The 15191-nt window shown below is 38.4% G+C and overlaps 2 protein-coding genes and 1 pseudogene across 20 annotated transcripts; all 3 read right to left on the reverse strand.

Annotated features, from left to right (window-relative positions):
* Window positions 1-441: 441 nt before the first annotated feature.
* LOC140774649 (uncharacterized protein At2g34160-like) lies at window positions 442-2789 on the reverse strand (annotated as a pseudogene).
* Window positions 2790-4039: 1250 nt separating this feature from the next.
* Window positions 4040-9056, reverse strand: LOC140772852 (endoplasmic reticulum oxidoreductin-1-like). Of its 2 annotated transcripts, XM_073115073.1 has the most exons (10): window positions 8739-9056; window positions 8464-8610; window positions 7423-7678; window positions 7220-7330; window positions 6743-6861; window positions 6546-6650; window positions 5929-6131; window positions 5722-5845; window positions 4473-4605; window positions 4040-4300 (listed from the first exon to the last, which is right to left on the reverse strand). In XM_073115073.1, the coding sequence occupies exons 1-10, from the start codon at window positions 8886-8888 to the stop codon at window positions 4290-4292; spliced, it is 1359 nt and encodes a 452-aa protein (XP_072971174.1). In that variant the 5' UTR covers window positions 8889-9056; the 3' UTR covers window positions 4040-4289. The 2 variants fall into 2 exon arrangements, with proteins under 2 accessions (XP_072971174.1, XP_072971173.1); XM_073115072.1 differs by having other exon boundaries at window positions 4040-4605; window positions 8739-9054.
* Window positions 9057-10923: 1867 nt separating this feature from the next.
* LOC140773002 (uncharacterized) lies at window positions 10924-15100 on the reverse strand. 18 transcript variants are annotated; one of them, XR_012106368.1, is made up of 6 exons: window positions 14422-15100; window positions 14045-14147; window positions 12631-12984; window positions 12382-12539; window positions 11273-11750; window positions 10924-11177 (listed from the first exon to the last, which is right to left on the reverse strand). XR_012106368.1 is itself a non-coding variant. In XM_073115297.1 (2 exons), the coding sequence occupies exon 1, from the start codon at window positions 14954-14956 to the stop codon at window positions 14426-14428; it is 531 nt and encodes a 176-aa protein (XP_072971398.1). In that variant the 5' UTR covers window positions 14957-15098; the 3' UTR covers window positions 12553-12984; window positions 14415-14425. The 18 variants fall into 18 exon arrangements, 7 of the variants coding, with proteins under 7 accessions (XP_072971398.1, XP_072971404.1, XP_072971401.1 ...); XR_012106366.1 differs by having other exon boundaries at window positions 14415-15100; XR_012106367.1 differs by lacking the exon at window positions 14045-14147.
* Window positions 15101-15191: the final 91 nt, after the last annotated feature.

The following is a 15191-nucleotide window of genomic DNA, read 5'->3' on the forward strand; positions in this document are numbered from 1 at the left end:
CTGCATCATATATCCTTCAAGAACTGATGGCTGTAATTCTCCATGGTAAAACCAATTTGGGTAGGCGAAGAATATGATATTGAGTCATTTCCCCTTAGTGATTGTTGAACTGCTAATCATAAGTTTCCAAGTACCAGGTGCCGCTGACTGCAGCACATTACTACAATCAGCAGTGCAGAGAGTCTGCTGCCCTAACTTACCAGATCAAATTTGTATTTAGTCACTGCCAAGATTAAAATTGGGGAAAAAGATAAATTAATGTTACACAGTCAGATTAATCAACTGATGTTAGAAACTAATGCTGCAGAAGCATTCGCTATCAACTTATGTGCAAGTATTATTTCCGGAGAAGATACTGAACTACTTCCAGAGCGACAAATAAAATCAGAGAAAATTACAGGTATAACTGCAGTAAAAGCTTCACAGTTTACATCTCAAAAACTCAAAGGTACCAATTTAAAGAATGACAAGACACCCTGAAATACTACATATAACATTTTCCAGATTCTGTATACGATTCATGTTGGCCTCAACTGATGATATCAAGATATGCCAACAAAAAGTGCTAGGCCATAAGTATATCCCAGCAGGGGCAGGACTACTGGACAAGACTGACCAAAAAAAAAAAAAATAAGAAAAGATCTTAAGAAGAAGTTTCTATTGTAGCTGACATCAGTCAGCAACACCTAGTTTAAGTTGTACAGAGACATCTCAGCTCAACTATTATGCTGTTGGGCTCCTTGGCTGCAAGTGACCAATTATGTTTTACCACTATCTGCAAATAGAAAATCATGAAACAAGAATGAGGCCTGGAGATAATAATGCCATCATCCTTCATTCCTTGATCTCCTGTTCAAGTGCCTTGATGCGGCAGCTTTGCCGGCGGACACAAGGTCGTTGAAGTTATCCGACTTCCCCAGTAGAATCTCAATCTGCAATCAGGAGAATAGGAGACAATTAGAAACAGTCATCAGTTCAAAAGAGAGAAAAGCTGAGAAATGGACTCGCACCTTTGCTTTCCGAACTAGGCGGCCCTTGACCTCGTCCTTCGTTCCAATAGTTGATGTCTGGATCTCTGCTCAAGTTGAGGAGGAAAATATAGTCACCGCTCAACATTCACTACTTTACTGAGTCATCTTTATGATAGAACACGGAGTTTATTAGGAGTAAGTCTTATGTTCTTACTCTTCTCAGTAGCCAGGCCATTGTTCTTCAGGATCTCAGCAACCGTGACAACAGTGCCAATAGCTGTAACAAAATTCAAGACGACACAACCAATAAAATTAGCGTATGATCGTAATAACAGATTTCTTCTCTACTCTCTGATTTGATTTAGCTAGATAAAGTAGATACAGTAGGAATTAAAGAAGTTAACTACTTTTCCATATGAAAGAAAATTAACCCACATTAAAGGACCACATTCATCAAAGAACACAAGGAACACATGCAAAAGAATCACAAGTTATGGAAGAAGATGACAGGCAAAAAATTAACACAAATTCTATTCATCTAAAATAGCCAGGGTACAAGAAACAATGAGCAGTGAGAACCAACAATAGTCATCTATGAATAGGCTATAAGACTGCAAATGCGAAGATGAGAGGTTTGATCATTCATGACATAGTAGCAGAAAAGAAAGGCAATGTTAAAACTATCAAATAGAGAACCTCAAAGAAGAGCATATCCAGGAGTTTATTTCAAGATTGTAAGGAAAAAGACTGCAACAAAAAAGATTGAAAGCATAGTTCACTCGATACTTCTTTATTTCAACTTCTTATAATATATAAAGAAATTGAATGACAAAATGGTCAAAAAAAAAAAAAAATAAAGAAGGGCAATGAGATCCTGAATCATTACCCATTCCCAGCGCAGAAAGCTCGACCTCGTTATGGTGCTGCATGTATCTCTGCAGAACGATTTCATATAAAAGAAAATGAGAAATGTATAATTAATCACAGAACCAAAAGTGTTTCCACTAGAAAGAAGATGATGAAACTGCCCAAATGGAACTTTTCATGAGTGACATTAGAAGATGCAAGAAATTGCATCAATAGTTCAGAATATATCCACTTGATCTCAAGAATTCGCGAGTATGCGAAACATAGAATGATTCACCTTTGAAGCAATTAATTATGCCGAGAAGTAAAGAGAAAAAAGTTGCAATTTATCGCCAAACAAAAGAAAAATAGATAAGAGAGACATATTTCATCATCATTTCTGACAAAATGAAGTCCATAAAGAAGAGCACGACGAGATCCAGTACCCATATTGTTTCAAATCTAGGAAAACGAAAACTTTAACCCATAGACTTATCGTAAGAAAACCGTTCCATCTCAAGAAACTTAGCACCATATTTGAAACAATATATATAAGAACAAAATAATATTCATAACTTATTACGATAAAAATCTTAATGGAAAGATCCAAATTTCAGGGGCAAAGATCCTGATTTCCATCTGAAGACTAGTAGAGATTGCAAAGAAGATCTCATCTAATCCAAGTTTCTACTGAACCAAAGAATGAAACGCAGAGAGAGAGAGAGAGAGAGAGAGAGAGAGAGAGAGAGAGAGAGAGAGACCTTGGCGAGATTGACGTAGAAGTAGAGCGGCTTCTTGTTGGTGGAGACCTGGATGCGATTCTTTTTTTTCGGCTCCGCCGCCGCCACGGCCACTCTCGATTCCTTCGTCGTCTCGGCCATCGTCGCCACTACCTCCATCTCTCTCTCTGTCTATCTCTCTTCTTGGGAGAAGGGAAGCTCTTGATCTCTCAAAGAAGGGGAAGACGGTCGCGAGAAGTGCTCCAAGAGGCGCGCTTATATCGACGCGATTCGCTCAGCCTCAGGGTCTAGCGAACAGGAAAGAGACTCGTGTCCTACTGGTTTTGGCGGGGCTGGGTACAAGGCCGTACTAGGCGGTTATTTTCGTTTCTGATCAGTTAGTTATAAATGGATGAATGGATGGATATATATACCCCCCGAGTTTCCGTCTCATCTACGGTTGAGTAGTGCTGCGTCTCCTCTTGACGATGACGATCTACGTGAGAAGAGGGTAAGTCGTGTAATATAAAATATTGGTGACAATGCATAAGAGCCCTTTATTTTTATTTTATTTTTCTTAGTAATAAGATGGCGATTCCATTATTATCTCTGACAAGAAAAGGGTGCAAAACAAAGTTCTAGAAAGTTGGTAGAAGAAAAATCCTGATCCCGTCCTAAGCCAGCCAACCCGTGCGTGTTTGGCTTTCACATGAATTACAGTAGCAACAGAGCCAGAGGCTACAGAGGGATTATTGAAAGCTCCACGCATCCTAATTGAGTTTCAGCAGTCCAGAGAGGACAGCGTACACCGTTTAGCAAAGGCGCCATTGATTTGGTTTAGGAGGACAAGTTTGTCTGAGGTGAGCCGAAAGACTCCACAACGATCGATGGACGATGGCAAATGGTTGGAAAGAGCAGTTGCTAAGTGGTGGCATTGGTTTTGTTGTTGAAAGTAGTATTCACTGCGAGCTCTCCTCAGGTGCCACATGCCAGCGCCAATGATGCATGCAATAAAGGAGAGTAGAAGCCTCCTAAGGCCAATCTAAACTTTTTTCTCCATTGCCCACTGCTCTAGCAAATACAAATTATATGGAGAGAAGCTAATTACCGCGAAGTCACGCATTTGTAGGGAGGCGAACGCATGTTGCTTTTCAGAGTAACATCCATATATGTTTAGGAGCAATAAACAATCTCCAAAGATTGAATCTGCCTGACCTTCAGCTTTAGAAATCACCGATAAACTTAAAGAAGAGGCCTCATAGGCTTTGGCTTAAAACAAAAGGTCAAAAATCAAATATGAGTGGATTATTTATTTATTTATTTATTTTTCACTTTTTCTAATAGGCTAAGCTAATTGTATACCAGACAAAAACTAAATATTAACCCCAATATTTATGGAAAGAATCGAACTAATGAGCAATAAGACTCAACCATAACTAATAATTTAACTAGGATACCTTAAAATTGTGACTTCTCTCAAAACGTTAAAAGAAACACTAAAGAAAGAGAAAAAAAACAGATAAGGCTGGACATGCATTACAAGTTTTACATATCCAAGCATAATAGAATCATCAAACAAGATGACAACCCAAACGATAATGCACCAATATCAGGGAATAACAACTAGGGAAAATTTTTATATGACCACAATAGGTCAAACCAAAAACAATATAGCAAAAAAATCATGTCATCTATCTCTCGTTGCATTCCTTGTTATACCTTTTCTGCTTCCTCTCTTCACAATGCGTTTCCCTTAGTTGCTTTCTATAAAACAACATAAATAAGAGTCAAGACCGAGGGAAAAGAAATAAATACAAACTCGCTAACAACTAGCTTTCTCATATCACAGCATCAAATTTCTGATACAGGTGAAGCGATTGGGAGAGTATAACATTAGTGTAACTGCTGAATCGGCTTTGCTATTGAAAGCTCTTGCCTACAATTGAAGAGGTCTGTCCTTCCATAATTTTTTCAGCTGATGGCCCCATCTCATGAACAAACTTTACAGACTCTGACAATCTATTGAGAAGGTTGACTAGAGCAATCACTTCATTCCTCTGCAGCTGCAACTGAAAATATACCAACAAAGAACATTATAAAATTTGAAGAAAGTCCTAATCAGAAATCAGGAAAAGAACATTAACATGATAACAATGAGCTTTGAGAAATACAAATACTCTTTAACTTATGGATAGGTACTGAAGATAGGTTTCTGTATGTTTCAAGTTCTTGAATATTTTATTGCATACTTTCTTATCAATTTATTTTTGCCATACATCATTTCTATTAACTTTTGAGACCAAGATCATTAATGTTATTTCTCTCAATCTTTAAGTTAAATATCCATGTTCCACTACTACTCGCAGCTTATCTGCCTAAGTCCAAAGTCGTTGAATAACACTCATTTTCAAAAATATAAAGTCCCAAAACTAAGATGCTGACAAAAGAAACATACTTTCATGATAGAGAGACAATAATGTGTTTAAAGAATAAAAAAATTCCAAAAAACACATTTAAAAAATGACACCATTTCATTGTTTCTAAAAGTAAACAGGACAACACTGGATATTTTCGTGGTAGAGAGACAGATATTGCTTCAAGAGATGAATAGTGTACAAACTACCTAGTACGAAAGAAAGCCATTATCCCAACAAACAAATAACTCATCACAAGTTCGAAATGAGAAATGCAATAAGTCCCTCATAACTTGATTTCTTTCCTTTTTGGATAGAACTCAATGGAGATTTAACAATAAGAAATTTCACCCATCTGACTCAAAAGAACCACATATATTAGTATACTTCCATCATTTCAAACAAGCATAGGCAGTTCAGAAAGGTAGAAGTGAGAACAAGAATGCCCATGTAACAATTAATGAGGATGGAACAATACAGGAAAGGGAAATCACATAATGATTTAGTAAATTGTTCACCTTGTTATATCTAGTTATGCCCAAACTGGTTCAACAATATAAAGGTGAAATGATAAGGGAAGTTCTAGATGCTCTAGTAAATTTAAAACATTCATATTCAACAAGATGCTGACTAGTAACTTAAGTAACCTTACCTACTAGAGAAATGGAGCACAACTTCTACACTTTCTAGTTTATTACTTGTATGGAAGGAGGGTGAGACATTGTAATAGACTTATACAAAGTGCAAGGACAACAAAAGAGAACAACATACAGGTGGATTTGGATGGTTTTGGCCATCAACAGAGAAAAGAATCTTCAATGCAGTCCCAAGACCAAGAACTTGAAGCTTCCCCCACAGGCGGCACTTTTCACATCCAACACAGTCCATCAATGCACTAGAATAGGCATATTGAATTGGTCAATTAAACATGTTCCGTGCATATAGGTTCAGGTAACAAGTCAAAGTTGTGATTCAAACCTGATGTTTCTGAACTGTTTCTGGATCTGTTGCTTCAGCTCTGGGCCATTTTCACCTTGCCAAAGCTTGGCTTCATCAAATGGTAATGGACAAGCAGCCTGCAACTTGGGGTTATAGAGCAACTGTTTCACCAATGAATGTGTTTTGAGGTCCTCCTGAGAGTTACCAGTATTGTAGTCAGCCTGTTCCAGATAATCTGCAGCCTGAAACTCGTCAAGAATAAGAGTGTTATGCAAACATAGAAACCATAGAAAGTAGCGACGTTCAGCTATACCTCACATACCATAGAATTATGACTGGAAGGAACAGATGAAGTGAATCTAAGTTCCGATTATTTATTCATTATGTTAGTGGATTAAACTGAAGGATATACATAGATAGTCATTCAATCTTAATCTCAACAACCAAAAGTCTTATCTTAAGAGAAGAAGAGGATATTGCCCTTGCTAAAAGTCAAAAAGTGTTTACATACTCTTGAGGAATTCAAAGTACAAGGGGAGAAGAGGATATGAGAAGAGGCAACGAATAGATTGTACACTGTCATCTATAGACAGTCACAAAAGTACATATTGAAAGTGTGAAACATCAAAATCGAGAAGTAAAAGAGAACTAGTTACCTTTGTTGTTGCTCGAAGAACAAATAGGAAGGTGAAGTACAGATTTCCAACACGATCAGGATACTTCAATGCACGGTCATACATCAATTCAAGATTATGGCCCCACTAAAACCATTAAAAAGAAAGAATGTGAGAAAATAAGTTGTTAAAGAAACACTATCCTAACGAATAACACATCAAAGGTGCAATGAAGATACCAAGTTAGTTGATTCGTCAAGGAGATAATCAGAAGCTATATGTACTGAAATTGAGCAATGCAATCCTGAAATCAACTTGTACAACACTTTCTTCTCCTGGCAAAATTCTTCAGAAGGATCTAATGAAAAAATAGAAGTTAAGATATAGTCAGCAATGTCACACAAAATTGTTGTCTAGCAGCCTAGCAATATATATACAAGATTCAACAATCCATAGGAACATTTGTTTGATAATCTGGCTACAGTCAAATGTGCCAGATATGGCAGTAAACAAAATTAATATGAACTTTAGCAGTTATGAGGCTTAGGGACTTTTTGGTATTGTCGTGGTTATGAGGCTCAGACCGCCGTCTACAGCCAGAATATGGAAATTGCAATATACAGCAGACTGATTTTTACTGATAATAAATGAAACAAAATAATGGACATCTAAAGCAGCATCAAGATAAATAGAAATATGTAAGGATCTGAACTGACATTTTGGACAATTTTCTTTGTAAATGGCATCCCATATCCTCCTAGCTGGCAAACCAGTATATCCAGTAAAACGTTCAGGGTTTAACTGGAGGTTCACATATGTCATCTCAGCTGCAAAGAAAAGATCAACCATCATTTATCATCACAGATTCAATCCTATTGCCTAAATAATAGAAAGGCATACAAGAAACTAAAGTTATTACCATTGTCAGTCTCATCATCATATGTCCATGGATTGTCAGTTTCAGTCCACCCCCTGAAAAGTTTACTATCAAGTGTTCTGTCCACAGCAGCCTGGGGTTTTCCCTCCTGGCAAATCATATCCTCAGCAGATATAATATTTGATGGCTTCTTAAATGGCTCTGGGAATTCGTTTTCTGGACACTCACACACAGAACAATCCCTAAGACGGCACATACCATCCTCAGGCCAAAATGGGCAGTCACACCATAATTTAACCTACCAATCAATGAGAAGATATATTCAAAACCAGAAAAGCGAACATTGAAACGTCAAAGGATACCATACTCTACCAAAGAATAGATGCGATAACAGTGCCGATATTGACAATATAAACCATGTAGTCCAGTATTAGATCTATCAAAACATCCATCAATCAATATAACACCATTTGATCACATAATTATTCAATTCAATATAAGTTAATCAGCCAGTTTTTTCCGTCCTCCCTCTCATACTAAGAGATGACACACGACAAGCATGAGGCTTGCTAATTTTACTCGTGACTTATGAGAAGTACCTTTCCAGTGGCATGAATTGTAGGCACAAACTAGAAAGTTATGCAGATATGATCCTCACCCGGACTATACATTTCAAGAAGCCTTCCAAAGGCAAAAACATAGAATAATTCAACCCCAGATTGCTATATCTCAGAAGATTTTATGTCAAGTTGAGGTAGCTAACCAAATGTTGTCTAGACCAGATTTTTCTACCCCCAAACATAACAATGAACAAATTAGACAGTATTATTTCTATTGATACACTTGCTTAAGTTCCTTAAATTCCTTAAATTTAGTGACATAAGTACTAATCCCCTCTTAAGAAATTTGTTTCTCGCCAATTATACGTACCAAAAAATAGTTAAAATGACACACAATATCTATAAGTCAAACGAGTATATGTCTCACACCCTCCACAAGTAGCAAGGGAAGATTGACGGCCAACTACATATACTAAAAAAACGGTAAATAAAGCTAAAAGTACACTAAGGCTCATCAGTTTACCTTAAAGTACCGGAAGAACGGAGTGGCCACGAGCTCTTGAAGTATCGGATGCAACACTTCCTCATTGATAGAATCCACAGTTTCATAATCACAGCAGCAGTCCTCGACCAGACCCGTGTACTTCCTCGAATCCTGACTCCTCCAAAACTAATCCCAACAAACCACCACACGAAAACCCAAATCATACCGGATCCAACGCATCCATCTCACTAATTCCACCGATACCGTAATAACCAAGAAATATCTCAACTTGATGGGGGAATCGGAAATCTTACGGGGCATTGGCACGACTTCTTGGAGAGCTTAGGGAGATTCCTCGAGCTAGCAGCAGTGGCGAGGAGGAGGGCGATTAGGGCACCCACCACCGCCCAAACCCACCTACGACGCCTGGAGACGCCGTCTCCTTCGTGCTCCGGCTTCCCCATTGAAATTAAAACCTAAGAATTCTCAGGAAATGGGGAAAAAGATATTAGATTGGATAGAGAATCCCAGATGCGAATATGGTATTCGGGATTTTGAATTGGATCTCTTCGGGTCGAAGTCACGAACGCGGAGAGAGGGAGAGTTTCCGAGAACATGAAAGTGGCGGTTCATAAGACGAGGAAAATGGCGGTTGATTATCTGCTGACTTCAATGCAGGAAGTTTGCTACAATCAGGTACTCGGCAGCATACAAATGGCTGCAAATCATTTTCACGAATTGTTTTAGTTTTTACATTAATTCGTGATGCTCATTTGCTGGCTTGGCGAGATGTGATTCGGCCATGGACGTGGCAATAGGTGGGTAGAGGATTAGAGGCATTTATTGCTCTTTCTTTACTGTCACATTTGTGGTAGTAATGCGTTCTAACGTATGGATGAAATTCTTTTAATGACATCAATCGGTACTTTAAAACAAAAACTAACATCAAATTCATACTCTTTAGGACAATTGGATTGCAGTGGTTCTTTTGGTTAATTTGGCTGGAAAGAAATACTAGAATTTTTTAAAACAAAACTAAAGAGTGAAAGGTCTTGGCTAGTATTAAAATATTGTGATTATATTGTGTAAGTATCCAAGGAGAAGAGTATAAAAAGAAAGCAAAAGCTAATGTAATGCAAGTTGAGTAAAGCTTTTTAGACTAATCAGGCTTAAATATTTATTCGCAGCTTTACCCATTGATTACTTGGGCCAGACTAAAATGTTATAGCCCGTTAAGCTCATTAGATATTGAGCTTGGTTAAATATAATGGGTTAAAAATAAAAATAAAAAATATTATATCTTATTGGATTGAGTTCAATGAGCTTATATGAAAACACTTTATTATTTTTTTATAAGAACATATTTATATATTAATATATAATTTATTAAATATTTAATGTATGACTAAAAAAATTATAAGAATATGTATACATTATGAATCGAGCTATAAATAACAGTAGTGGATTGGGCTGGGCCAAGCCGAATAGGTAAAGACTTATCCCATGCTGTCCACTATCATCTTGGGTTTATGTCGAGTCGAGTTTAGCATGATTAAAATCGGGAGGATTCGGGTCGAGTTTAGACGGGTCAAGCCTAATAATCATCTTTAAATACATGGCGGCAATAAATATAATTTTGTGGTCCTTGATGATGAGTGAGAAGAGGTTGTTGAGAGCCTAGTGTCATCGCCAATTCAAAATTCGATTAGAACTTAAGTGTCTAAAGTGTCTTAAAAATTTAAATTTAATTATGATTGAGTTAGATTTGAGGGACACTAAGACAATCTGGAGGGACACCGTGATTTCTATATTGAACACTAGAGAAATAAAAACTGAGGTGTTCTAGAGCGGGGTGGTATTCTAAATCACGGCTGAGGTATTAGAACACAGCAGAATATTAAATGGGATTTAAGAGAATGAGATCAATTTTTTCTTGACCTTCAGCCCTTCATCCTTTTTGTGGGACACCTTAGCTTGCAGTGAAGTGACTTCCTAGTTTTTGTAGACTAAGAGACACTCAAATTTGTGGGTTACAATGAGTGGATATAGCCGAGTTGCAGTAGCTATTATTAATTTTGTGCAGTCAAAACGCCCACCTACTGTTTTCACTGACTAGAGAGTAGAGAGAAGTGGACAATAAGATCACGTCTTGATCACAAAATGTAAGAGAGAAGATGCCCTCATACCACTCATTCTTCTATTTTTACTGCTGTCCTCTTTGCCTCTATGTAAAGGCACAACCCATTTAAAAGTGAGAGCTAGCAAAGGTTGAGTCCGTATACATTGGGGGTATCGTTTTGTTTGGTTGTAATAGGTACTTAAATATTTTGGATATTTTTATGAGGCTGGTTCTGTGTGACAACCTCTTTGAGGTTCTGGGTTGTCTGTGAATCTGATTGACTTTGTTAGGTTGGGGCCTGTATAAATGTTTGGGGCTCACTGGATAATGAAACAGGTTGATGACCTTTTCCTTAAATTATTTTAAAAAAAAATAGATAATTAGGCTGAAAAATTACATCACTTCGAAGAGGATTAACAAATGGATTGTAAATGGACCATTAAATAAAGATAACAACAACAAAAATTAAGATCTCCAACTCTGATAAACACTGCAGATTAAAAGTAAGGGGGAAAAAAAAGGAGGAGGATTTGTTCTTCTATGCTTCAAAGCTGTGAAGATTAATGCAAAACGTATGCACCAACAAGAGCGACAAGAAGAAGAAAGCAGGCAACGATTTCATCCACCTCTTTCCCTGCAATTCACAAACACACACAAAATTATTCCAAATTTCCATATCCTTATCTCTCGTTCTCTGGATAATTCACCGTGGTCGGAATAAAGGCATACCTTTGCTCATTCTACGCCGCAATCGCGACGGCGGCACGGCCACCGCCGCCTGCTCGCGAGCGGCGATCTCCGGCATATACAGCATGGAGGCTGCCATGACCAGAGCGTGAATCCTCATAGCAGCCGCGGAAAAGAAGTTCGAGAGCTGCTTGACCATGAGCACGGTGGTATGAATGAAATGAGAGATAATACAAGTTCGACTCCAATATATATATATATACACACACCTTCTAGGCCATGAGCCACATAGAAGTTCTGAGGGAAGGCAGTCAAACTGTAGACTTTGACTGGGTTTGAATCCAACTTTGGTCGAACATATCGTGTCCGAATCTTATGATAAGGAGGGCGTTTAGGGGTGGTTAAGTGGGTTGGGCCAAATCCGTGCAGTCTGCATTGGAGCGAGCCGCCTTCTCCAGAAGGAGAGAGAGTGGTAGGTTCCTTTACGGCATCTCTTGCGACGAGGAAGATGGACGGCTACCTAAGTTTTAAAAGGGACGCGTCTTATAGTCCAAAATTATAAATAGATTCAGACTTTCTTAGAAGCTGCTACAAGTATTGCTCAGGTGTGAAACGAATAGCTGCTGACTAAAAATTTAGTGACTATTTTAAAGAAGATTATGGATCACTCTGGAATTCTTGCTGATAAACTGGAACACCTGGAGATGAGACAGAAATAGTGGAGCTCAAGCAGTGCCAACTCGGCTAAATTCGTAAAAGAGGATCTTTTGGATAAGATTGAGAGAGTATATACGCCTTCATTTTATACTATCTAGAGAGCAACGGATGAAAGGCGTTTAGCAAAGTGTCAGATGGAGTTGGACTATTATTAGAGAAAGCAAAGCATCCATGTAGCATTTAAGAGGGTTGTGTAAATCTCCACTGATAAAAACAGTAGAATAAACTAATATGGTGGCCATTGCAAGTTGCAGTAATCACTTATCAGATTCTTAGCATCTGTGCATTCATTCAATATATCATAAATATTTCACAAATCCCACAACGCCAAATACAATATATGAGCAGTTGTCAATCAACATATTAACAGAATTCAACGTCTCAACAACTAAGGGACTCAGTTTAGCTAACTTGATTTTCCACAATTGCAGTACCTAGTGTTGATACTCAAACCAGGAAGAAATGGGCATCAATAACTTCATCTGTAATATGATTGAGATTGACAACCTTATCCCCAGTAGAAGACCGAAGTATGAAAAAGAAAAACATAGTTGATGCCTCTTTCTTTGGCATAAATCTTCACAAGTCATTCCTAGAAGAACATAAGCATGCTATCAGCAAAATCATTTGGAATATGCATGATAACATACGGAAAATCACATCAGCATGTAATTTGACACGACCTTTTTGTCAATATTTATTGGGAAAAGATTATGCACTGCTTTCTCATATTATGCCTATAAGTGCAATCAATTAAGGAAAGTAAACTGTCAATTAAGCAAGTAAAATCACATGAATTTGCAATCAATTAAGGTTGTACTCAATTAAGGAAAAAAATTATGAGTCATTTATCTTATTTTGCAATTTGGACCAACATCTCAGGTGGCCATCCAATGAGCCCAAAAACCATGAAAGCCAGATGAAGATCGGATTGAATCCAAATCTCTGGTGCAACAAACCAAAAGTACTCCAGCAATATAAGATGCAAAACTCTTGGTACTGTAGCTCTATAGGACCATGGATATTGAACAACTCTCCTGCATTCCACAACACAAGCAAATTAATAACAGTAAACAACTTATTTTATTAAAAAGGCAGCTACTGACATTTGTAGCATGGCAATAAAACATATTCATTTCTCAAAAGTATTACGCAATCATCATGCTTATATTTAACACACAGACACAATTTCGTCCATCTTATATTGATCATCAATAATACAGCCTGATTATGTATGTTTCCGACCAACCCATGATACAGCAGAGATCTATTCCTCATATGTATGGCTAATCATACATCCCAGGCCATTGATCCTCTATGATATTTGATGCATTTTGAGCAGCCTCATCTCCACATGTGGCAAGGCAAGCCTGTTTCACACGTTAATTTACCACGTCCTCCATCCTCACCAGAGGGCGTCAGTTAGTGTGATGGTTGAGGCTAATCCTGTGAGCCTTCACTAGCACCTGGAATACATCTTTCCAGAAAGGGTTAAGATTGCATACATCTAGCCGCATCAGACCTCACATTTGTAGCCAGACACCATGAAACTTTACCGCCAATCTACCTTTCCATGATTATATCATATTCATCAATCATCTATAATTCATATATGTCTGAAGTCTGAAACAATTCTAGGTCAATTTACAAAGGTAAGGATCTATATAAAAGAGAAAAAGAAAAGACAAAGACTATGATTAAGGGTAGATCAATCTCTCATTCAAACAGACATGATGTTTGGTATCATTTCTCCAATATGAGTCTTCCATTATTGAGGCTCCAAAAATAAATTAACATGAAACTAAAAGGACAGAAATAGCCCAAATTTTTGTCTGTATCTATCTAATCAGGATTTACATGGAGTGACCCATTTATCTTCTTAGTTTAATATTTCTTATGTTAATACTCTGATGAATGGTTCCAACAAGCTAGTAATACCAAGAGCAGATCACTCCCTACAACATTCCCTTGTGGAAAAAGAGAGAGTAGATAAAGAAGTTCAATAACTATATCAACATCTTCTCCATGTAAGAACAATGAAACACATTTACCGAATTAAAGTCTTGCAATAGAATTTTCCATGTGCTTTTACTTTACCTCTAGCTACTTTAAGTTGAATCATGCAGTCTCTTGCTACTAGTAACATTTCTTCCACCTATTGCAACCATGTCGGGCCAATCTCAACTACCTCATCAGTTCCCTGTACTTGGATTGGGTGAAAATTAGAATCTTTAGTTAAAGATGCTTATTACATCGTTCTCTATAACCCAACAATCCCACTACTTCTGCTACATAAATTTTGATCAAGCAAGTTAAGTTGCAAGGGAAAGCTAAACTACGCCATATAATTTTCTAATAACTCCATTCATTCATCTCCTCTGAGCGCTTCACATATTTTAAAGATCAGAGTAAAATGAAATCGTGATAGCATCACAAAGAATAATAACAAAAGCAGGAGATCTCCTACCTCCTACCTCCTCACTCCAACACAATCTTGGCGCCGATCTCTTTCAACTTCTCCATAATCTTCTCCGCCTCCTCCTTAGCCACGCCTGTCTTGATCACCGTCGGGGCCTTCTCCACTAGCTCCTTCGCTTCCTTGAGCCCTAAATCCGTAAACGTCCTCACCTCCTTAATGATCTTGATCTTAGCAGCGGCGTCAAAGCTCTCCAGCTTTAGATCGAATGCTGTCTTCTCCTCTACCTTCTTCTCCTCCGCCACTGCTGCTCCGCCCACGCCCGGTGCTCCGCCGGCAGCCATACCGGGGGTGAGAATAGCCATGACTGGTAACTGGTCGACGCCGAGGCGGAAGCGGAGGGCCTCAGTGAGGTCGGCGGCTTCGAGGAGGGTGAGTGAGGAGATCTCATCGACGAGGGCGGAGACGCGTGGGGAGGGGTTTGGATGTGGGGAGGCGAGGGTAGATAGGGGAAGACGAGATTGGTTGGGAGAGCGGAGACGGTTAGGGTTTCCGAGAGTGCGGCGGAGGAGGGAGGAGAGAGACTGCCTCATTGGGTTTAAGGTTAGGGTTCTGAGAGTTTAGGAAGGGGTAGAGAAGAGGGTGAGGTCAGTGGAAAGGGCGAGGAATGGTTTAGCTTTCGAGAGGAGAGAGATAAAGAAGTCGTCAGTGATTCTAAAATCTTCGCCGATCGAGAAGTCCGGCACAACCAATAGTCATATAACTAAAGTCGTCGATGCTTTTATTCTTCTTCACCGTCTTTAGTGTGATATTTAGCTACGAAGTGAC

Source organism: Typha angustifolia, chromosome 13, assembly GCF_048772165.1.
Source record: "Typha angustifolia cultivar Huaian chromosome 13, ASM4877216v1, whole genome shotgun sequence".
Taxonomy (NCBI): Eukaryota; Viridiplantae; Streptophyta; class Magnoliopsida; order Poales; family Typhaceae; genus Typha; species Typha angustifolia.

Bases quoted from the DNA above. Each gene is read 5' to 3' on its own strand.
- LOC140772852 (XM_073115072.1), bottom strand. From the start codon at position 8,888: ATGGGGAAGCCGGAGCACGAAGGAGACGGCGTCTCCAGGCGTCGTAGG. The intron at 8,611-8,738 runs GTAAGATTTCCG...TGTTGGGATTAG, and splicing joins AGAAGTCGTGCCAATGCCCC to TTTTGGAGGAGTCAGGATTC. The intron at 7,679-8,463 runs GTAAACTGATGA...ATTGATTGGTAG, and splicing joins CGTTCTTCCGGTACTTTAAG to GTTAAATTATGGTGTGACTG.
- LOC140773002 (XM_073115297.1), bottom strand. From the start codon at position 14,956: ATGAGGCAGTCTCTCTCCTCCCTCCTCCGCCGCACTCTCGGAAACCCT.